We start from the raw sequence: 22,607 nt of genomic DNA, 5'->3' as shown, positions 1-22,607 counted from the left end.
ACTGAAGTGCCTTGAACAGCAGATGTTTCCAGAGCCTAATTCCTTGGCCCTTCCATCAATCTCTTTTCCTTCCCAATATCATGAAATCCCAAGTCACCTTTTTGGAACCCCTACACCATGGAGAATTTGAAAATCACTGCTCTGGACCAATAATTCCCCAGATCTTCTGAGCTGAAGACACATGGACATGCTGGAATAGAAGCTGAAGGACTTTAGAGACAGACTACCATATTTCTATTCTTCATGTATAGAAGATGAAGTAATAGTGGAGTGATAGGTGACTGGAACTGCTTTAACCTGGGAGTGCAGAACAATGCTGAGGCTGGTAATCAAACTGGAAAGTTGAACTGAGTATTGGCAAGAAGAAGAGGATAATTAATTTCGTCTCTGGAATGTCAAATTTGACATAAAGGTAATGCATCCTAAACAAGGTAGCCTGTAAGCAGCTAGAGAGATGGGAATGTCTGGTCTGTAGATAAGAAGATAAGAGAGTCAAGCAATTGTTGAAGAAATGGGCTCAGAGAAAAGAGCAGAAGGAAGAGGAGAGGGTGTTCAAAAAATCCTGCAGCAAAGGTAGAAAACTAGTGGCCCATGTGCCACGACCTCCTTCTTTGAGTGACTGCTATTCTCTTGTTCACTGAAAACTTTGTTCTCTAAAAATATAGACTATTAGAATCACTGTTTGAAACTTTATCAGTATAAACAAAACATCCTACTCTTGCTTGGAGGATCTAAGACCTAGAGAAGCAGCCTCGATTGACTCTCAAGCCAGGTGCAGAGCTTTGGGACAGGGGTTTCTGAAGACATTATTCCACATCTGCCTTAATTTTGTATAGTTCCCAGGGAAACAGGACCTAAGGTCCACTTGTAGTCTAGACGTGATGTCAACGCTCTGCTTTATTTAGAACCTACTGAAACACAACTTCATCAAAATTTTGCCCTAACTCCACACTTCCTCCAGAGCTGTGTAACTCCATCTTTTCCTTTGGTGAGCTGCCCCCCAGTTCCTCAGTTGTGAGCTCTCTATTGCTGTGGATCAACAAACCTCTATCTGTTGAGCTATGGGTTAACTTCTGGAGGTATGTCTTGGGCGAAGACTGAAAGCCCTGAAGGTTTTTATAATGCAATCATTCTTTTTACAAACTATAACTGAGACCCAGACGAAGGGTTCCTGATTGTCTTTGCAGTTCTTTCACAGTACCTCAGAACGACTTCCAGTTGAGAGCCATTATGGTATCCACCTTTCTAAAAAACCATTTCAGCGGCTGAGCGGTTTCCCTTATACATGTAATCCACAAATTTATCCAAGCCTTTTATCCAGGAATGACTCAGGTCAGTCATTCCTCCGGGGTTGAGTTCCATATATTTATTACCAGAGAAGTGGGACCTCTGACTGAGGGCCTTTCCCAGCTCACCCTACTTTTCACCTTTGTTAAGTGATCTTCATTCCTTAGGATAAATTTCCTTTTTCTTTCTTGACTCGCCAGCCCACTCTGTCAGGAAATAGTAACCGCTTCAACTGGAGAGCCATGCGTCACCCTTCATTCATATCTTTTCTCTGGCAAGGCGCTCTAATAAGATGGACTAGGAACCAATTTTATCTCCAGACCAAAAAGAAAGCAAACACTTCCTTATTAGGAATATAGTACTGTATTTAAATAAACTACAACGTAAGTTTTAACAAGTCCCTTGACCCCTGAAGAAAAGAAACCTAAGCGCGTCTGCCTTCGCTCTGGGAAATTCTGCGCTCAGATCAGGCAGCGCGGTAACCGAAGGCACCTCTGCCAGTGAGCGTCCGGTAAAACTTGAATCCGCGACCCCTGGGCGAAGAGTGGCCGCAGGGCGGCGGCGCGGTCGGGCGCGGACGCGGATTGGTTGTCAGGGAGCCGGGACCCGCCGCGCTTGCGCCGTGCTCCTCGCGCACCGCCCATCCCGACGCCCAGTCGCCGGTCTGCGGCCTCGGGAGAGATCGGGTGGCTGCCGGCGAGCCGGCGAGCGGGCAGCCGGGTGGGCAAAAGGTGTGCCCGGCCTGCTGTCTCCGAAGAAGTAGGGGGAGACTTTCCCGGGGTCTGGAATCCTCTCGAGCCCCTGAAGTTTGCCCAGGCCGAGGAGAGAGAAGCTGAGGAGCCGCGGACTCTCCAACCCGTGCCGCCGCCGCCATGGCTGCCATGATGGATCGGAAGTGAGCCTCAGGGCGACGGCTACCGGCGCCGGTGCTTCGAGTCCGGGTTTCCCGGCCACTCCCGCCGGGGGAAGCGCGGCGCTGCAGACTGCTGACTCTCTCGGCCTTCGCGACCCTTACTTTCAACTCGGGCCCGCTTCCTTCCAGACTGAGCGGCGGGGAGTGGCTCCCGGCCTCCGGCCCCGGCAGCGAGGAAGATGGCGGACCCGGCCGAGTGCAACATCAAAGTGATGTGTCGCTTCAGACCTCTCAACGAGTCTGAGGTGAACCGCGGCGATAAGTACATCGCCAAGTTTCAGGGAGAAGACACGGTCATGATTGCGGTGAGTGACCCCGGTCCCCACCCTCTGTCCCGCTTCTTTGCGCCTGGCTGGCCCGGAGTTCTGGGAAGTGGCGGGGTGCAGGATTGAGAACGAGCAGTGGTGTCCCCAACCCCGCCCCCCGGTAGAGTTTGCCGGTTCAGATAACCCTGGGGAGGGAGACTGCGCAGCTCCACGGGTGTTCCTGGATCGCCCTCACCCGGTCTTAAGTGCCGAGAGAAGGGAGGCGCCTGGTCTCGGTCTGGGACACTCCCCCACCTGGGGCGCTGGAGGAACTGTCCGGAGAGAGTTTAGTGCATATTTGCGTATGTTTCTGCTTGTATGTGCGCACTTGCTATTGGTGTTTTGGACTACCCCCCGAGTTTACCATTTGTAACACGTGCAGGATTAAAGTTCAGCTAGGAATGTTGAGGTTCAAGACCAGCCCTACTGTACCTTAAGTAGTAAACATACCTAGTTGTATAGAAACAGAAGACACAGCTACGTGATGAATAATATTTCTCTCTCGGGAGGAGGAAAAATTATCGAACGACTACAAATATACCTGTATCTCTTACGTTCACCCACCCGTCCTTTGAGTGATGAATGAATGTTCATGTTAACTATTAAAAATTGCGAATCGACGACTGTAAAAAGACTGAGTTCTCTTTTGAAATAGGAGTGATCAATTTTCTTCAGTTTTCTAGCTGATCTGGCTAACCCAGACTGGGTCAAATAGGTGCCCAGAATGACCTATATACTCTTACTGGGTTTTATGGGGTAGCAGTATAGCAGAGTGTTAACTTTGTATCAGGGTATTACAGACGCAAGCTTTAAAAAGAAAATAAATTTGATCAGTAAGTTGGATTTCTTGTTAGTACTGGATCCCTACTTCTACCTTGAAGAAAAATTGATTTTGATAAATCTCAAGGATGGAGAAATAGTGTCCTTTGTGGTATAAAACATGACCAGAGTTGGTTGATTATTGTCAGGGAAACCAGAATGTAAGGTTGATTTTTTTTTTTTTAACTTATTTTATTTTAGGTCTGATCTCTGGTATTGAAAGGTGTCTGCAAATGTTTTACAACCCCAGTTCAGGAAGATTAAAATGGGTAGTACGACACTGCTTACAGAACAGTGAATTGTGATTAAAATAATTAAATCTATCTTCTTTGGTAATGCCATTGTGGCAGAATTTTTTCTACGTTGCTATCATGGTACAAAATCTGAATGTTAGGTTTTTTTTTCTCTGATGGCATTCCATATTTAGCATATTGTTTGCACAGTTTAGTTTGGAAAAACGACAAAGGGGGTCATAGGAGATGGGACATTGATGGTGAAGAGCATTGACATACAAGACAGGATTGAAGTTCTTTTAAGAAATTTTATGTGAAAGTTTGCAAAGTTCAGCTTTAGAAATTGAATGTCATAGCTCTTTGTTGCTCTGTAGGCCTTTGGCAAAGAAGTCATTAGATTACCAACAACTGCCAGCTACTACTGTGTGAAGACTGGGCTGGTTTTTTTGTTAACAAGTTCATGAGAAAAACGATAAATGACATTGGTAACACTACAAAGTTAAGCACAGTAGTCATCCTTTTCCTTTAGGATATCTCTGACATGGAATCAGAGGAAGCTTGCAAGGCCTGGGTTAGTTGGCAAACTGGCTACTAATTTCTCATAGTTTTTGTGATTATTCAGCTGCTCAACAGTGATTGATACATCAAAACGATTTTCCTTTTAGACTTGTATAAAGAATATCTTATTTTTGCAGATTTTTGTGTGTGTTTAAGCAAATCTATAAGTACTACCAAGATTCATTTGTTGGAATGATAAGGATTCCCAAAATACATTGAGAAGGCAGCTTTCTGCCCAAATAAGACATAGGAGGAAAGAGTTAAAGAAAACAGTTACCACAGTAAGCACACTTGTATTTTAGGTTGTTTACTTTGAATAAAGTTCTTATAAGTTCTTATTTAAGTTTCCTGAACAATGTAAATAAATGTAAATGGTAATAGAAATAATGGATAAGTGATTGAGTTGTGAATTTGTAATAAACAGTTGGCCTTTAGGTAAACTGGTAAGCATTTTTAGTCTTTTTTTTTTTTTTTTAAGTTTAAGCAGAAATACAGCAGTCACCTAGCCTTAAGAAATGTAAGGCAGCATGTTTACTTCATTATTTTCAAAAGCTAATCTTTTGCACATACTAAGTTATTGGTTACAAGACGTCTCAATTTTTTTAATGAATTTTTTCAAAGTCTGTTGAAAATTTATGAGGGATAGCTGGGAGAGTGAAATTTTAAAATTTTAAAAATCTCTAGATTTGTTTTGTTCATTTTACTGGATCCTGATTCCAAATGAACAGTTTTAAGAAAGAATTGCTGCAGTGTGGCATTTAAAACTAAATTATTTTAAATGTGATCTTAAAACATTTTGTATAAAATCTTCTGGTTAAATCAAAATGTAAAACGGTAAATATTTTAGTTTATATATGTGCTGCCGAAGCGAGCACAATATTTTAGTTTATAATGTGATCGAATTATAGATATAGTCTGTGCTCCTGTAGAAAATAATTTCTAAGGATTCTCATTTTCATCTAAGTTCACTTTTGTCCAAAGTTTTTATTCCTGTTACATCAGTGGCTTTAATATAATATGATCCTGTGGCAGGCAAATCTTGTAATCAGGTATTGTTTCTCCATGTTTTACAGTCTTTATACAGCTTTTTTGGGTAATTAAGTGCTTGTTGAAGAGGTATAAATACCACATCACAAAAATGAAATGTGAATTATTTAAGGAAAACCTTTACTTGATAAAAATAGAATTTGCTTTAAATAAGAGAACTTGTTATCCACAAAAGAGGACAAGGGTAACACCTTATGTAGTTGAAATAAGCCTGCTGAAAACTCCAGGGGAAAAAAAAATCAATAAAAAAATTACTCTTTTATGCATTGTAAAAGTGGAGCGTGCATATTTGTATTGTTAAGTATCTTGACCAATCACGGTTCCTTATATGGTATACCGAAGAGACTGTCAGAACCAACAACAGGCTGTTGCAGTTCATTGAAATTAAAGGAAAGTAAAACCTAATTAGATCATCTTGTCTAGTTCCTTGTCTATAGCTCAACAGGATTTCTCTTTTCAAATGAACGATGTTATGGTATTTGATCCTCATTACCTTAAGAGTGAAAATTAAAAGAGAAGAAGCCACCCTAGCTGGCTCTTGTTTTCAGCTCAGGTCATGATCTCCTGGGTCCCAAGATTGAGCTCTGCCTCAGGCTCCACAAGGTTCTCTGCCCCAGCTCCTCCCCCGGGTTGCCTGAGCATTCGCACATGTGCATGCATGCACAGGCGGGCTCTCTGTCTCTCAAATAAATCTTAGAGAGAGAAGAAGCCCTCATCACATACCTGTACAATTGTGGCATGTTAACTAACAGTCATTGTCAGACTAAGCAAAGTCTGGTAAGATACAATCCCATGTGATCTGAGGGTCATTATTCAGAATTCCAGAGAAAGGTATATTCCTGCTAGAAGGGTGACCTTTATAAACAGATTTGGTGTTCAGCCTGGTCTCTCCAGATATAGACAGGAACCACTTCACTTAAGAAATCTAAGATATAGGGGCGCCTGGGTGGCTCAGTGGGTTAAGCCTCTGCCTTGGGCTCAGGTCATGATCTCAGGGTCCTGGGATCGAGCCCCGCATCCAGCTCTCTGCTCATCGGGGAGCCTGCTTCCCCCTGTCTCTCTCTGCCTGCCTCTCTGCCTATTTGTGATCTCTCTCTGTCAAATAAATAAAAATCTCTTAAAAAAAAAAAATTAAAAAAAGAAAAAAAAGAAATCTAAGATGTAGGGTCCCTGGCCGGCTCAGTTAGTGAATCTTGTGACTCTTAACCTCAAGGTTGTGAGTTCAAGCCCTATGTTGGGCATAGAGACTACTTTAAAATAAAATCTTAAAAAGAAAAGAAAAAAATCTAAGTTATGGTTGCAGTTCAAATAAGCTTATTCCTATTTGGTTTTGTCCCTTTGAAGCCTGTCAGATGTGAATGTATTTTATGAGTTGAAGTATCTTTGAAGGTTCATAGAAATAAGACTATATAATATACATTTCAAGGCCGAGAACCAGGTTTTTAAGATACAGATGTCCAGATCATGAGTTTTCCTTTCTTTAATTTATTTGAAAAGTTTTGGTTAAGAGATGTCCCTTAATTGTAGACTATTAGAAGTAATTTTTATATTTCATAAGTCTTGTTTTTCATTCCAGGAAGCTGTTATCAGTTAGTAATTTCATGACTAGATCTCTAATTAAACATTTACCTTACCTTACATACCAAAATTATAGTTTAGTTTTGGAATTAAAAGATTTTTGTCAACTTAATGCTTAGCACTTAATTTTTGATTCAACAGTGATATAACATAACACTTAATCCCAGCTTAGTTATTTTTTAGTTTGCATATTTGCCATAAGGAATGCCATAGTAAACACCTGCATAAAGTACTTTTTAGGCAAGTTTTACTGTTACCCTCTTTTTTTTCTTTTTTTTTTTTTTAATTTTATTTATTTGTCAGAGAATGTGCACAAGCAGGGAGTGCCTCAGGCTGAGGGAGAAGCAGGCTCCCCGCTGAGCAAGGAGCCAGATGTGGGACTCACTCGATTCCAGGATCCTGGGATCATGACTTCAACTGAAGGCAGATGCTTAATTGACTGAGCTACCTGGGTGTCTCTGTTACCCATTATTTTTGGTATATTTCTTTCTAAATGGTTTATGACCACTCTTTTTACTGATGTAATAATGGGATAACTTCAAGCTCAGTAGTGTTTGTTCTTTATATTTATCAAATGTTTATTTAAGTATGTTATTACTTTTGGAAGGATGCAGTTGTCTTCATGCTATTGCCTATATTGCCTATTTTCTAGTGACTAATTTGGTTCTTGCAAGCACAGTTTGAGTTAATCATTTTTAAATTTTTCATAGTATAGTATATTTTCATAGTATATTTTTATGCATTTTTATTAAATGTGTATTTTGGCTAGTTGCAGTCTGTTCTTGACTCTGCCAGTTCACATAGAAAAAATTAGTGTGGTTTATCTCTGGCTGCTGATTGTTATTTTGAATGTACTTGTGTTTTAAAAATTGTTTATCACAGGGCACCTGGGTGGCTCAGTGGGTTAAGCCGCTGCCTTCGGCTCAGGTCATGATCTCAGGGTCCTGGGATCGAGTCCCGCATCGGGCTCTCTGCTCAGCAGGGAGCCTGCTTCCCTCTCTCTCTCTCTGCCTGCCTCTCTGTCTACTTGTGATCTCTGTCAAATAAATAAATAAAATCTTTAAAAAAAAAAATTGTTTATCACAAATACGTCTTGTATAATCACTAAAAGAATAGATTATCTCTTTTTTAGTTGCACCTGTAAAATTGAAGGTTAATGTCTTTGTAGAATTTTAGCAAAAGGACACTTTTAGGGGTGCCTGAGTGGTTCAGTCGTTAAGTGGCTGCCTTTGGCTCGGGTCATGATCCCAGGGTTCTGGGATCGAGTCTCACATCGGGCTCCCCGCTCAGTGGGGAGTCTGCTTCTCCTCTCTGGCTCCTCCTGCTTGTGTGTCTGTCTGTCTGCCTGTCTGTCTCTCTCTGCCACATAAATCAGTCAATCTATCTTTTTTTTTTAAAGGACACTTTTGTGTTTGTCTTACAGGCAAAGAATAGTCAGACATTAAGATGCCAACTTTTAGTTGATGCCAAAGTTAAGTCATCATAGTATATCCTTTAACAATGCTTTCTGCTGCAGAGGGCAAACAAACAACAAATAGTGGTTTAAATAAGAGATTATTATTCTCACATGTTAAAAGTCTGGAGATAGGCCCCTAGTGCTGCTGCTTACTGACTCTGTTATCTATTGTCATCCTTAAGCTATTGATTTTTCTTCATGTTTTTAAGATGGATGCTACAGCTCCATCATTCCAGAAAGGAGAAAGGGCAGCTACAGCTGAGATGGTCCTTTTTATCAAAAAAACAAAACCCTTTCCCAAGAACCCTCAGCGGACCATCACTTTGTAGTATCCAGAAATGGGTCATATGGCCACTGGTTGCAAGGAGACTAGGCTATTAGGTAGTTAGCTTCCCAGCCTATGTAATGGGAAGCTGCAAAGGGAAGGAGAATTATTAATGATTTTGGATAGCCATTTAGGAGTATCTCTTTCATTGTACTTTTCATTTTAACTGTTATTCCAAGTTTTGGGGAAGGAGATTGTGAAGCATAATTCCTAAAAAGTAAGGTCTTTTTTATCAGAGGCCTAGGAAGTATTCTATAAAGTTAAGGATTTTTTGGATGGTCATGATTGTTTTGTATTTAAGGTCTAGCTTCCTTCCTTTCCTTTAAGAAAGGGTAGAGAGCAAGCATATACTTTTAAATACTAGACCTCCTTGCTCTCCTCTTACATGTATATATGTTTTTTTTTTTCTTTTAGTTTACTAGATTGTTCCGGCCAACATTTAAAGTTGCTCAGATCTTGTCCTTTAAAAAAAAAAAAAAAAAAAAGTCTTTAGACCCACAGCCAGATTTCTCTGCTTACTTACTTCCCATTCTTTTTTTTTTAGGATTTTATTTATTTATTTGTCAGAGAGAGAGACACAGCAAGAGAGGAAACACAAGCAGGGGGACTGGGAGAGGGAGAAGGAGGCTTCCCTCTGAGCAGGGAGCCCAATGGGGCTTGATCCCAGGACTCTGGGAACATGACCTGAGGTGAAGGCAGATGCTTAAGAACTGAGCCACCCACGTGCCCCTACTTCCCATTCTTTTTTAATCTCTTTCCACTCTAACCTTTTTAAATGGATATTTTTCAATTTTCCCTTGACCTCACAGCTGTATTTGACACAATCACTCCCTCAGTAATTTTTCCTTGACTTGCATGGATGCTGTACTCTAATTTTTTTCATTCCATCCCTCTGGCTCAACTTCAGACTGTGTCAGTTCTTTAAATGAGTCCTCAGGATCCTTTCAGGGGACCCACAAGGTCAGAACTTTTCAAAATAATATTAAGATGTTATTTTGCCTTTTCACTGTGTTGTCACATTGGAGCTTTGCTCCATAACTTCCAACTTAACTTTTGGTTTGTTGCATTCTGCAGCCTCATTTCTGCCTTAGGATTTTTTTTTTTTTAAGGTTTTATTTATATTATTTGACAGTGCACAAGTAGGGGGAGCAGCAGGGAGAGGGAGAAGCCGGCTCCCCGCTGAGCAGGGATCCCGATCCTGGGCTCCATCCCTGGACCCTAGGATCATGACCTGAGCAGAAGCAGCCGCTTAACCAACTGAGCCACCCAGGCGCCCTCTGCCTTAGGATTTATGTGTCCAATACCTAGGGTACTTCTGCACTCACCCTCCCATGACTAGTATTGAAGAGGCAAGCAATGAGCTAGGTGCTACTGTTTTTTTCAGTTCTTAAATATCCCTTCTCCAGAGTGGTTTCCTGGCATTCTTCTGCCTTCTCCCAGATTCAGGTTCTTCTCTTATGCTCTCATAGCATTCTGTTGCATGAGTCAGAATTCTAGTCACTTAATTATTTGTCTTAATGTCTGTCCCACTATTACTTAACCTCCACTAAAGCATGTCTCTGTCTTGGTCATCATTCTAACGAGATGTATGTCTAGTATATCAGGCATCCCATAAAAATTTTTAAATGAATGAAATGATTGAAAAGCTATTGCAGTAAAATGAAAAGCCTAATGGGAGTAGTGGAGGGAGCTCTGAATTGGTGGGAGATTTGAATTTAAATTTTAATTTTGTCATTAACACCTTTTTTACATTTCAGGATTCTAGTTTCTTTATCAGCAAAATGATACTATTATTGAAGGTATAGTCTTAGTACTTGCCAGAGTAGACAGTCATTAAATAAAATTCACTCAGCAATATATGAGTGCCTGTTATAGTAGTGGTAAGCCCTGGAAATAGAACAAAGACAAAAATAGACATTTTTGGTTTTGTGGAGTTCATTCTAGTGGATTTGTACTTTGTGATCCTTAAGGTCCTTTCCACAAGATTCGAAGACACGAAGTTATATATATAGTAGGTACCCTATTTAGAAGGTTAAAATATATGATGACATCTTTAAAGGAACTTAGAAGTGTCCATTCACCTTTACTTTGTGTAGTTGAAATCTTTGTTTCTGTTTTTCAGTCCAAGCCGTATGCATTTGACCGAGTGTTTCAGTCAAACACCTCTCAAGAGCAAGTGTATAATGACTGTGCAAAGAAGATTGTTAAAGGTAAATCTATTTAACATGCTGTTGTCTCAACAATAAGTAAAATTTTGTGATCTTGCGCATTATCCAATTTTTTCATTTTTCCTTTTTTTAGTTAATTGTAGAAGACAGTTGTTTAAATAATGAAAAGATCAGATACAATTAGTAAACACATTATTGCTCAAATTCCATGATCTAATTTTTTTTTTTTTTTTTAAGATTTTATTTATTTGACAGAGAGAGCACAAAGTAGGCAGAGCTGCAGACAGAGGGAGAGGGAGAAGCAGGCTCCACTGGGCAGGGAGCCCGATGTGGGGCTTCATCCCAGGACCCTGGGATCATGACCTGAGCTGAAGGCAGCTGATTAACTGACTGAGCCACCCAGGCACCCCTCCACGATATAATTTATATACAATACTTAGTGAAAGGTAGTATAAGAATATTAGCATTACACACTTGTTCTTGGAAGATGCAGTTCTATTAGATATTCCTAAGAGAGTTTTTAAGGTAACAGTTCTGGAAATGCAGCAGTTTGAGAATGATTACAAAATGGTTAAATGGGTTTCTAAAAAGTAGTAGAAAATGGTAGTAGTTGGTCATTCTTCCATTCCATTGTTCTTTCTTCCCCAAAGACTCCTCTTGTGTTCAACAGAAAAACACTTGAAGAATTTAACAGAGGTTACCAAGGGTGAGAAAAGTGCGTACGTTCCAGTTAATACTATTAATTTATACTAAGCTTTTTCAAGTTTATACTTTTTAAAACCATAGAACCCTGGAGCCGAGAGGGTGTGAGTGATTATCTGGACTTCCAATTACTACATAAATCCCTTTTGTCAAAGGGATCTTAGAGTTAAATAGCCATTACTTTGTGATATAACGTATTCTACTTTTTGTTGGCTCTAATTGTTAGAAAGTACTTCTTAGATTGTGGCAAAAACCTGTCTTGTAGCATTCCCTAGAGTGGAGGGGATGGAATTCAGTATAAGGGTGAATAGGTTAGGGTTAAGTAGGAGCACAAACAGTTCATCCAGTAAGAGGAGAAAAGGTAGAGTTTTTGGGTAGAACTAAGTCTGTAGGTATGATGGAAGAAAATACAGATATTCTCTTCATATTCCATTTTGTCTGTGATCATGGGTACAAAGTTAGCCCAGAATGAAGATGGGGTAGGCAGTTCTAGGAGGAGTGAAGTTGTCTGGCAGTAGGAGGGAATGGTTTAAAGAAATGTGGCAGTATTGCCAGGCAGCATTGCCAAGGGCCCACTTGAGGTTAGCTTCCAGAAGAGCTGAATTTACTTAGTTGGGGTTTTGCCAGGCGATTATAAAAGAGGGGGAGAAGGGCAAGAGAATTGAGGATGAATCAAGAGAATGATAATAGTGAACCATGGAATCTAAGGTGAATGAGAGGAAGGAGAATACAGATGGAGGGAATGGGTTTGAGGGACAGTGAGAGGAAGTGGTAAGATTACTTTGTTACAGTCTTTGTGGGCTCGAATGTTTTTTGAAATCAGGGTACTAGAAGGAATAATAGGAGGTAGGTACTTAATTAACATTAGGAAGGCAGTGTAGGTAGTAATGAAAAGGTCTAGAGGTTAGTTGGCATCTGGAGAAAACTAGGTATTTTAGTAGAATCATCTGCTACATGGACACCGGAACCATCAAGAATTAGAACAAGAATGGTATTAGTGAGAGACAGTGGACTGGGTGCTGAAAAACTCATAGAAGCTGTTGGAGAATTAACTTGATTCTATAAATGATTGCAACAAAGAAGAACAGGCAGTGTCATCTTTTGTTTGTAGACATCAAATAGTTTTCCAAGTGGATCTGTTATAGAACATAATTGTATTACATTCTTCGTATTTTGATGTACTTTTTTCATCAGTACAGGCTAAGATTTTACATTACTTTTTAAAAAATACTAAGGTATTTATTCATGAGCTCAGGAGCAATTTAAGTGTTTAAGGTCTTTTTCACATCTGCTGGAGCCAACATTAAACCCCGTTCTATACTTGAATATTGGAGTTTTTTAAATTTGACTGTAAGCTTTTATTTTTTTTTAATTTTATTTATTTATTTGACAGCGAGAGAGGGAAACAGGCAGGGGGAGTGGGAGAGGGAGAAGCAGGCTTCCCACAGAGCAGGGAGCCCAATGTGGGCTCAGTCCCAGGAACCCAGGATCATGATCTGAGCTGAAAGCAGGCGCTTAACAGCTGCCACCCAGGGGCCCTTGACTTTAAGCTTTTAAAGTGTGGATTCCCTTTTGTTCATTTTAGCTCTTGATTATATTTTGAGTTTTGTTTTTATGGTTATCTTATTAGGGATATGTGTTGGCTCTCAGCATATTTGGATTATTGAAATTAATCCAAATCCAGCAGGATTTTGAAATTCTGCTAAACTCCTTATTTACAGACATTGTTGTTTGAAAAATATTACTCTAAATCATTTATAAGATGCTTGATGGGCTGTGGTCCTTAACCTAGTCTTCTAAAAGTTGTACTGGGTAGTCAGCCAATTTCAGATTCTCTTGTACAGTTCGCTGGTTTTTAGTTTTGTCAACATGTCAACAAGAATATGATGAAAAACTTGGGTCCTTTTATGAAGTCATGGTACAGGAAATGAGTTTAGTTCAACTGTAGGTTTTCCTCAGTGAAATTTTGGTGTACCAAAAATAATTACCATTTTTCCTTTTTGAAAATGAGTATAACATTTACAAGTTAGTCATTTTCTGTTGCTTTTGTTCTCCGTGGCTTTTAAAAATCAGCTATGGTAGCTGGGAAATTTTTATCTATGAAATAATCTCTTATAACTAGAAACTTGGGCTCACTTAAAACCGTTCTTTTCATTGTCTTACCCACCTCAGCCTTGAAGTCTCTCTTGACAGTGTTTATTCTGTTGTTTCATTTTCAGGATAATATTGAAGAAGGTGTTAATAAAATGGGAATACCCTCTGTCTTATATTGTCTGTTAACATTTTATTTTCTGGGCAGTAGAGGTCTACTCAGACATTAGTCTTTTTCTGAATATTTTAAAAAGCTCATGCCCCATAGTCTCTTAATAATGGTCTCATATCGGGGCGCCCGGGTGGCTCAGTTGGTTAAGCGGCTGCCTTCAGCTCGGGTCATGATTCCAGGGTCCTGGGATCAAGCTCTGCATCGGGCTCCCTCCTCAGCGAAGAGCCTGCTTCTCTCTCTCCCCCTCTCCCTGCCGCTCTGCTTACTTGTGCTCTCTCTCTAGCTCTCTGTCAAATAAACAAATAAAATATTTAAAAAAATAATAATAATGGTCTCATATCTTACCTTTCTTAGAACTCTTTGAAATCTGTTGTCCTAAAGTCCTAAGGTACATGTTTCTATTACCTTCTGTTCTATTTCTTTACTGTTTACAATTTTTAAGATGACGTCATTCATTTAGTGAAATTTCCCTCCTCAAAATTCAGGTCCTTTTACTTCATAGCAAATTCCTGCTTTACTGTTTGGAACTGAATTCTGAAGAGCAGTTCCCTTTTTAAAAATTTTTTAAATTTATTTATTTGACAGACAGAGATCACAAGTAGGCAGAGAGGCAGGCTGAGCAGAGAGCCTGATGCAGGGCTCCATCCCAGGACCCTGGGATTATGACCTGAGCCGAAGGCAGAGGCTTAACCCACTGAGCCACCCAGGAGCCCCAATGAATAGCAGTTCTTTTATTTGCTGGTGGATAAGAACACAGGCTTTGGATCAGATAAACCTAGATTGGAATTTAGGTTCTGCCACTTCTTAGCTCTGTGACATTTGGGAAGTTACTTAACCTTTCTATGTCTTTGTTCTTGGTTTGCAAAATAAGGGTCTGTGAAGACTTAAAAAGAGGATTCATGAAAAAGAACTTTATCCAGGGCCTGGTATGAAGAAGCAAGCACAACAGATACCAATTGCTGCTTGTTTCTTCTCTTCTGGGAGAAGAAATTACTTTCGTGATTTAATCAACAATAATTGTACTTGGGATAATTCATAGCCTACAGTGTTTTCACTCTACAAAAACTATTGTAGTAGAAAGCTCTGTCACTGTCTCCAGCTTCTGTGGCAGCTTTGCAATTTATATTAGAAAAGTATCACCTGACTTACTCCTTTTGTCTCCATCCAAATGCTCTCTACCACTTTGGAGGAGACTGGATGTAGTAGGTAGTGGGACTTGTCCAGGACAAGATTATGAATGTGGAGGAGTTACCAGTAAATAAACATAGATTTAAGGAAAGAAATGAGGTAAGTGGTGGGTTCCTGGTGAGGTCTGAGGATGGGAAACCAATTAAAAACATGGCAGGGTGGAGTTGGGACAGTCATTGGCAAACAAACCTGTTGGAAGACCGAGGTTAGAAACTTCTGGTAGGCAGCAATCAGCAAAATGATGGGTGAGTAGGTATTTCTTCTGAGATGTAGATTTGATGAGCAAGCTGCCAAGGGTGACCTGAAGCAACTGGTACTATCTGGGCTCCTCTGTCAGTTGGCTGAAGCACTGTTTCATAAATTTCTGTAAAAGTTTGTGTGTGTGTGAATATATATATGTTCACACACGCATATAACTTTATTATGTACAAAGCTATTCCTTTTTCCTTTCTGTAGCTTCATTAGATAAGTTTTCTTTATTTTGAATGAGGCTAACCCACTGGTATTCTCTAGTGAATTCCAAATCTGAGTGATATCTTTTTACTTCCATGTATGAAGTAGTTGTCGCTTATTCAGTACTTGCTGTATGCTACCCATCATACCAGGCCTTCATAGATTCCTCATCATACCAGGTCTTCATAGATTTCCTACCCTAGCTTCCTGACCTGAACTGGCTGCCACAGCATTTACTTTTAATTTTTACAGATGTGGCCTGCCATATATTTATTTTAGTTCCTGTGTTCCTTGATATTACAGTGCAGTGGTTACGAGTATGTCCTTAAAACCAAGATTGTCTAGGTCTGCATCCCACCTCCACCTTGCTAGCTGTGGAAGTAGAGCAAATTAATATCTCTTTTCTCAGTTTCATCATCTATAAAATGGGACTACAAATAATACCTTTCATAGAGTCTGGTGAGGATTTAATACATTAATATATGAAAAATTATAAGAGCCTGGCACATTGTATGCTCTCAAATGTTAGCAGTAATAATTTTATATGAGGACTTCTAATTTTCGTAGCCTTCTCCTAATTAAGCCTTCCCCTTTGCTGATGAGGACTTTTCCTCATGAGGAAGTTCAGAGAGAGAGGTGACTTTTCTAAGGTGTTATGCTTTTGTCTTGCTTACTAAATGTTTTGTTTTTGTTTTTTTTTTTTACAAAGTATGAGAGAAGTTATACATACCCATAGTTGTCCATCTCTGTTTCTCACAAGAACAGCAAAAGTAGATTTTAAAGAGGGAGGGAGGCTTTAGAAAGATGCTCTGTATTAGTAATGGCAATAATCATTCAGCAAACATTTGAGTTCCTGCTAAGTGCCAGGCACTGTACTAGGAGTTAAGCACAGTCCTGGCCTCAAGGAGTTTAAAAGCTGGTGAAGAAGGCAGATAAGTAAATTGAAAGTTGCAGTATGCAGCTATAAGTATAATGTTTAAATGTAGATTCTGTAAGAACACATAGAATGAAATGACTTGTTTGTATAGTTGGGTTGGAGGAAAAAGCCAAGTCTAAGCTAGTCTTAAAGGATGCACAGAGTAGGAAGGAAAGGAGGTTGCCTTCCAGATAGAGATGATACATGGACCAAGGCATACCCATGAGAAGAGTATCACAATGTGGGGAACAGCATACATTATGGTGTAACTGAAGTTGAATGTGAAATCGTCAGATTTGATCATTTTAACCAACACAAAACAGCAGCGTAAGAGGAAGGATGGTGGAGGTGGCAAACAAGAGGCAGGACAAAAAGTGTCTAATTTTACCTGATTACAGATGTATGCTCTAGGATTTTCAAATAGATGAATATAATTTTTTTTAAAGATCCATGCTTAAGATATGTACATTTCATTGTATATAAATTTTACCTCAGGAATAAAACTGGAAAATGAATCCTAGTTAAAGATACTTGCATGGTGAAGTGTTTAGGTGAAAGTGTACTGAAGTCTAGTTTACTTTGAAATACATTAAAACATGAGATGAATGAATAGATACATGATTAAACAGTAAAATTATAAAATGTTACTGGTAGAGTCTTGGTGGAGGTTATAGGAATGTACACTGTAAAATGTATTCCCTTTATCTGTATGTTTAGATTTGTTAGGGATAAGTCAGTGTAGAAAGTAAAGTCAGGGATGGATTTGAAGGTAGGCAAAAATAATTTTCCAAATTGATAAAAGTGTTTGTCAGACTACTTAGTGATAATGTGGCATTAGGAAATCACCTAATCTGTTGTTGTTAATATCTTTTGCACCAAGAGCGGAGTGTAGATCATGGCAGGTGTTCAGTAAGTATTTGAATGTTGAATATTCCATAATCTCTGTAATCACGTGAAATTTTTAAGGTTATGCTTGAAGTCCCCAAAACAAATGTATGCATTTGCTGTCCTTGGTGCCCTCATATAATATAGTTTCACATAACCACAGGTATACTGTAATATCCTAACTGTAATATACTGTAGTATACTGTAATGCCCTCATATAATATAGTTTCACATAACCACAGGTATATTGTAATATCCTATACTATAATATAGGTATATGCTACTAAATGTTGATCTTGAGAGAGTCACTTGTTAATTCACCCACCAGTATTTTATGGATATAACAAAAATTTGGATTTTTTTCTTAGGTTTTATTTGATTGATAAAAACATCCTTAAGCAGAAGGTATGACATTGATATACTGAGAACAATTATGTGTAAAGGGAGTGAATTGGAAAGGGTCTATACTTCGTTCTCCAGATAATTTCTTGTTCAGAAATACTGCAGTGCCATCTTTTTTGTTTTTTTTTTAAGATTTTATTTATTTATTTGGGAGAGAGAGAGAGAAAGCACGAGTGGAGAAAGGTCAGTGGGAGAAGGAGACTCCCTGCCGAGTAGGGAGCCCTATGTGGGACTCGATCCCAGGACTCAAAGATTGCGACCTGAGCTGAAGGCAGTCGCCCAACCAACTGAGCCACCCAGGAGCCCTATTTTTTTCAAGGTGGGTTGGGGGAGGGGTTAGAGGTGGAGAGAAGAGTCTTAAGCTGACGCGGGGCTCAATCTCAAAACCCTGAGATCATGACCTGAGCCTAGTCGAGTCGGATGCTTAACCTATTGAGCCACCCATGTACCCCCAATGCCTCCTATTTTAAATGTGATTTGAGTTCTCTTAAAATTTTCCCAAGGAAATAAGTACCTTCTTTTTCTCATTAATAAATGTGCCTATAGGAAATTTGTTAATATCTAGTTAGTTGTGCCCAGTGTTGAGATCCTTCTTTTTCTTTTTTAAATAATAAGTTTTAAAAAAGAATTGGCTTGCTTACTAATTTACTTAGCATGTGCTATTTCCAACAGAGGCTTCTCTTTTTACTTTGGCTTCCTCTGGAATACAGTGTAACTTCATAGTACCTTTTTGTCAACAAAACCAAAACAGAACAAACCAAATCCCTGAAAACTGAAAATCAAAAGGTCACCTTGTCACATATTTTTTTTTTCCCCTTCAGCCTAGTAAAGGAAGATACTTAGATATTAAAGACAGATCTTGGAGTACATACAGGGCTAGAACAGTTTCATTTTTAATTTCACAGGTATTCTGAAAATTTATTTTTGAGGTACACCTGGGCTTGGTGCTTGTATAAGGAGGACTATTGTATGGGTTTGTGAGCTTTACCAGTTAACCACTAATCAGCAATCCTATTTGTAAAGATGAATTCATATCTGTATGTAAATTTGCAGAAAATTTTTCCTTTGGGATCACATAAAGCTTTGGAATACAACGTAAAGACATTTGAGATGTGCACTTATGTAAGAGATGATCATAAACAATGGAATTTAAAATTTGTGTTTCATTGACCACAGAAAGTAATCTGGGCTCGAGAGAAAGTAATTGCTTAGGTGGATCATCACTAAGAAAATTACTATTAACATATTCTTATTTCTCTTCAGTCTTTATAAATCGTTCGTGAACTAAACTTCAACTTTTATGGTGTCTTTCATATTCATGTAAAGAAAATCTGAATCTTCTTCATCATTCTTCCCACAGCTATTTTCTTTCTTTCTTTTTTTTTTTTTTAAGATTTTATTTATTTATTTGACAGACAGAGATCACAAGTAGGCAGAGAGGCAGGCAGAGAGCCGGATGTGGGGCTCAATCCCAGGACCCTGGGATCATGACCTGAGCCGAAGGCAGAGGCTTTATTTAACCCACTGAGCCACCCAGATGCCCCCCCACAGATATTTTCTTGTGCAGATTTTATTATGCATGGATGAGAAACAGAGTTAATATCTATGTGAATTTTTTCAGTGTTTTCTAAGACTCTTAAGTAGTTTCTTATGAGTCTTTTTTAGAGGACAAAAAATTCCCCTGAGGTATAAAATCTCTTATTTTCTCATAGATGTACTTGAAGGATACAATGGAACAATATTTGCATATGGACAGACATCCTCTGGGAAGACACACACAATGGAGGTAACATTTTATAATCTGTACTTGCCATGTAGTTTGCGGAATAGAGTGTGTATTCATTCATTATTTGTGAAATTATTTTATCATGCTTAAACATATTTACTCTTTATTGGATTCTCTGGTACATATAATATACAGATAACCTCATTGTTGTAATCTAATCAGTCCCAGAGTTCAAATAATGACATTATACACTTGAAATCCTATCTTAACTTTGTTTTGTTAGCATAACCACAAAAGAGCACTTTAGAATTAATGGAAATTTCCTGTTACTTTATAATGGAAATTTGAAATTTTAAATGTTTCATATGTTTTCATTTCTATTCAGAGCTATTAATTCTCTCCGAATATCTGCAACTCTTTAATAAGAATGTCTCCACAGTTTTTGGTGCTGTTATTAGTAAGATGTGGTCCTGCCTAAACTTTCATATAGAAAACAGCCTATTCGTTATCTTATGCTGCTGCTACAAAGCATCTGCTTTTATCATTTATCTGAGCATTCTGTCTAAAGTGACTGCTTATTTTAGTGTAATTCATATTACTTATTCCATAAAGTTACAGAGAACAAAGACATTTCTAGCATTTATGTTGATTTGACTTGAAGGAACAATAAAGACGTGGGAAGAAACGGACTAAAACCTCTTTCGAAAATAAGTTTATTGCACAAGCATAGAAAATCTAAATCCAAAAGAAAAGGCTTAGAACCATTGGTAACCCTTATTGTTGACATGCAGTATTTAAATTACCAATGTGTAATACTTGAATTGGATTTTTTGGGGGGTATTTGTAGAGCTGTTTTCACCAAAAAATGGCCACAATTACAATTACTGTCCCTTGTTTACTGCAAATTGTAGATTGAAAATTTTTACTTTTAATTCATATTTCTTTGAGTCTCATTTCATTTTCTGTTTAGGGTAAACTTCATGATCCAGAAGGCATGGGGATTATTCCAAGAATAGTGCAAGATATTTTTAATTACATTTACTCCATGGACGAAAATTTGGAATTTCATATTAAGGTATAAGACTTGGGGAAAGATTGTGTTCTGTTTTACACCTAGAATAATTTTACTCCAAGAAATAATAAATGTTCTTTCTTTTTAAAAAAGACAGTTTTGGACAGTTACAGTGGAAAGATCATTAGGGTTAGTAAACTGGGGTTCTTCATACCATTAGATGACCTTAAACAGGGTCACAAAATCTCTTTTTTGTCTTCACCTCCTTCTCTATAAAAGTGAAGGAGTTTGTTACTAAACTCAAAGGTGTTTGTTGTTGTTGTTGTTGTTGTTCTAGTAAAGGTTTTATTTTTAAGAGAGAGAGACTGCAAGTGGAAGTGGGGGCAGGGAGGCAGAGGTAGAAGTAGACACCCTGCTGAGGCCCTGGGATCTTGCATGACCTGAGCCAAAGGCAGCTGCTTAACTGACTGAGCCACCCAGGTGCCCTGAACTCAAAGGTTCTTACTGTTCTCATGAGTCTAATTCATTTTAGATGAAGATACATAATGGAAATTGCTATTTAGTTACATGAGCAGTTTAGAGAGTTCATACCTTCCGGGTAGAACATGAGCTGTGGCTGAGTTGTTGATAACTCTGTCCCCTAGTCTGGACCCCATTAACTTTAATGAACAAGTGAATAAATTATTTTAAAATTTTAATCTTTTTTCCTTCATTTCTTTACCTTCAGGTTTCATATTTTGAAATTTATTTGGATAAGATAAGGGACCTGTTAGATGGTAAGTTACAGTTTTGCTCTTAGCATTTTAAAATAGCATGTTACCTTTTTTTAATAGTCGATATGAAATCATTTCTAAGAGACCTATATGAAATTGACTTAAATTGTAGGAAACAGGTATATTTTAAAGTTCCTTTAAAGTTAGTTGAATGCTTTTGACTTGTTGAATAACTTATTTAAAGCACATATTTATGCGTGTTTGTGTTTCTTAGGTAGTAATTAGAGAATTGAATTGAATTACAGTTAGAGGTCGTGAGTCCTTGTCTTCTGTCAGCTGTCAGTTAGATTCACTGCCCTCAGACAGACTATTAAACCACTCTGGGTTATTGTTATTTTCAAATGTGTGTGGTAGAGGTTGCATTGGACCTAAAATTCTATATTGCTCAATTAGTTTCTATTTAAATCTCCTACTGTTTCTGGAGTCTTTTTTTAATAGCGATATGTTGTATTTTTAAAATTTATCTATTATTAGGTCACTTGGGAAAGGAAACAATCAATTGAATAAGCTATTTCATAGCTAGTTTTTGAGTTGAGGAGAATGTTGCTAATACTCTTCATTTTTCTTTTTTCAGTTTCAAAGACCAACCTTTCAGTTCATGAAGATAAAAATCGAGTTCCCTATGTAAAGGTACTTATAAAATAATACAGAATGCTTGTTTAGAAAAGCCCTGTGATAAACAATTTTAAGACTATTGACATACTTCAAAAAATATTTTATAGGGGTGCACAGAGCGTTTTGTATGTAGTCCAGATGAAGTTATGGATACCATTGACGAAGGAAAGTCCAACAGACATGTAGCAGTTACAAGTAAGTAGGATGTTTATTAACACTAGTTAAGGTACAAAGCTGCCTTAAAATGTCTTTATGAAGTTGATTAACTGTATTAGATTTCTATGTAAAGTAATGCTTTAGAAATTATTAGTAAGGGAAAGCCATGTTTGTTTATAGTTGTTTGTGTTATTTCATTGCAGATATGAATGAACATAGCTCTAGGAGTCACAGTATATTTCTTATTAATGTAAAACAAGAGAACACGCAAACAGAACAAAAGCTGAGTGGAAAACTTTATCTGGTTGATTTAGCTGGTAGTGAAAAGGTAAAATCTTTATATTCTGGTAGATACTTAAGCATTTTTAAAAACTTCTGCTTGAATTTGGACTTGGACATTATTCATTGTTAACATCTTAAAAACTATATAAAATTGGATTTGCTAATATTTCTGAGAGTTAAAAGCTTTGATGACAATGCTTAACCAGTTCCAAATTACTATCATTTGTGCCATAGTCCAGTTCAGTCAATAGGTGTTACCTTTGACTTAAGGTGTATGATTTTATTGAGAATTTTGTTTAGCATATATTGTTATAAATTTTATTAGGTATCCTTTTCCTTAATTTTGATACCTGTTACCATACTGGCTGTGGGCTCCTTGTGAAAACTGGTAACTATCTATTAGTCTTCTCTGGTTTGGTTGTACCCCTTTCTTTCCCTTGGTTGATTATTTAATAATTACAGACTATACCATATACCAGTCTGATTCTAGTTTATGCGAAAATTAAAATAAGTTCAAATATTTTAATAATTGATCTCTGTAATGA

At 38.2% G+C, this 22,607-nt stretch overlaps 1 protein-coding gene across 2 annotated transcripts in view; it reads left to right on the top strand.

The window, feature by feature from the left end:
* Window positions 1-1,959: 1,959 nt before the first annotated feature.
* Window positions 1,960-22,607, top strand: part of KIF5B (kinesin family member 5B) — a 43,991-nt gene continuing 23,343 nt past the window's right edge. For both annotated transcript variants that reach the window (XM_032837906.1, XM_032837907.1), the window contains exons 1-8: window positions 1,960-2,505; window positions 10,644-10,731; window positions 19,211-19,284; window positions 20,195-20,299; window positions 20,964-21,012; window positions 21,584-21,639; window positions 21,732-21,819; window positions 21,984-22,108. In XM_032837906.1, coding sequence (XP_032693797.1) covers window positions 2,380-2,505; window positions 10,644-10,731; window positions 19,211-19,284; window positions 20,195-20,299; window positions 20,964-21,012; window positions 21,584-21,639; window positions 21,732-21,819; window positions 21,984-22,108 — 711 coding nt within the window. In that variant the 5' untranslated portion in view covers window positions 1,960-2,379. The remainder of the gene's footprint in view (window positions 2,506-10,643; window positions 10,732-19,210; window positions 19,285-20,194; window positions 20,300-20,963; window positions 21,013-21,583; window positions 21,640-21,731; window positions 21,820-21,983; window positions 22,109-22,607) is intronic.

This window comes from Lontra canadensis, unplaced genomic scaffold, assembly GCF_010015895.1.
Source record: "Lontra canadensis isolate GAN:19392208 unplaced genomic scaffold, GSC_riverotter_1.0 scaffold100, whole genome shotgun sequence".
In the NCBI taxonomy this organism is placed as follows: domain Eukaryota; kingdom Metazoa; phylum Chordata; class Mammalia; order Carnivora; family Mustelidae; genus Lontra; species Lontra canadensis.
The sequence above is the reverse complement of the archived record's forward strand: the minus strand, read 5'-3'. Positions and strand labels throughout refer to the sequence as shown.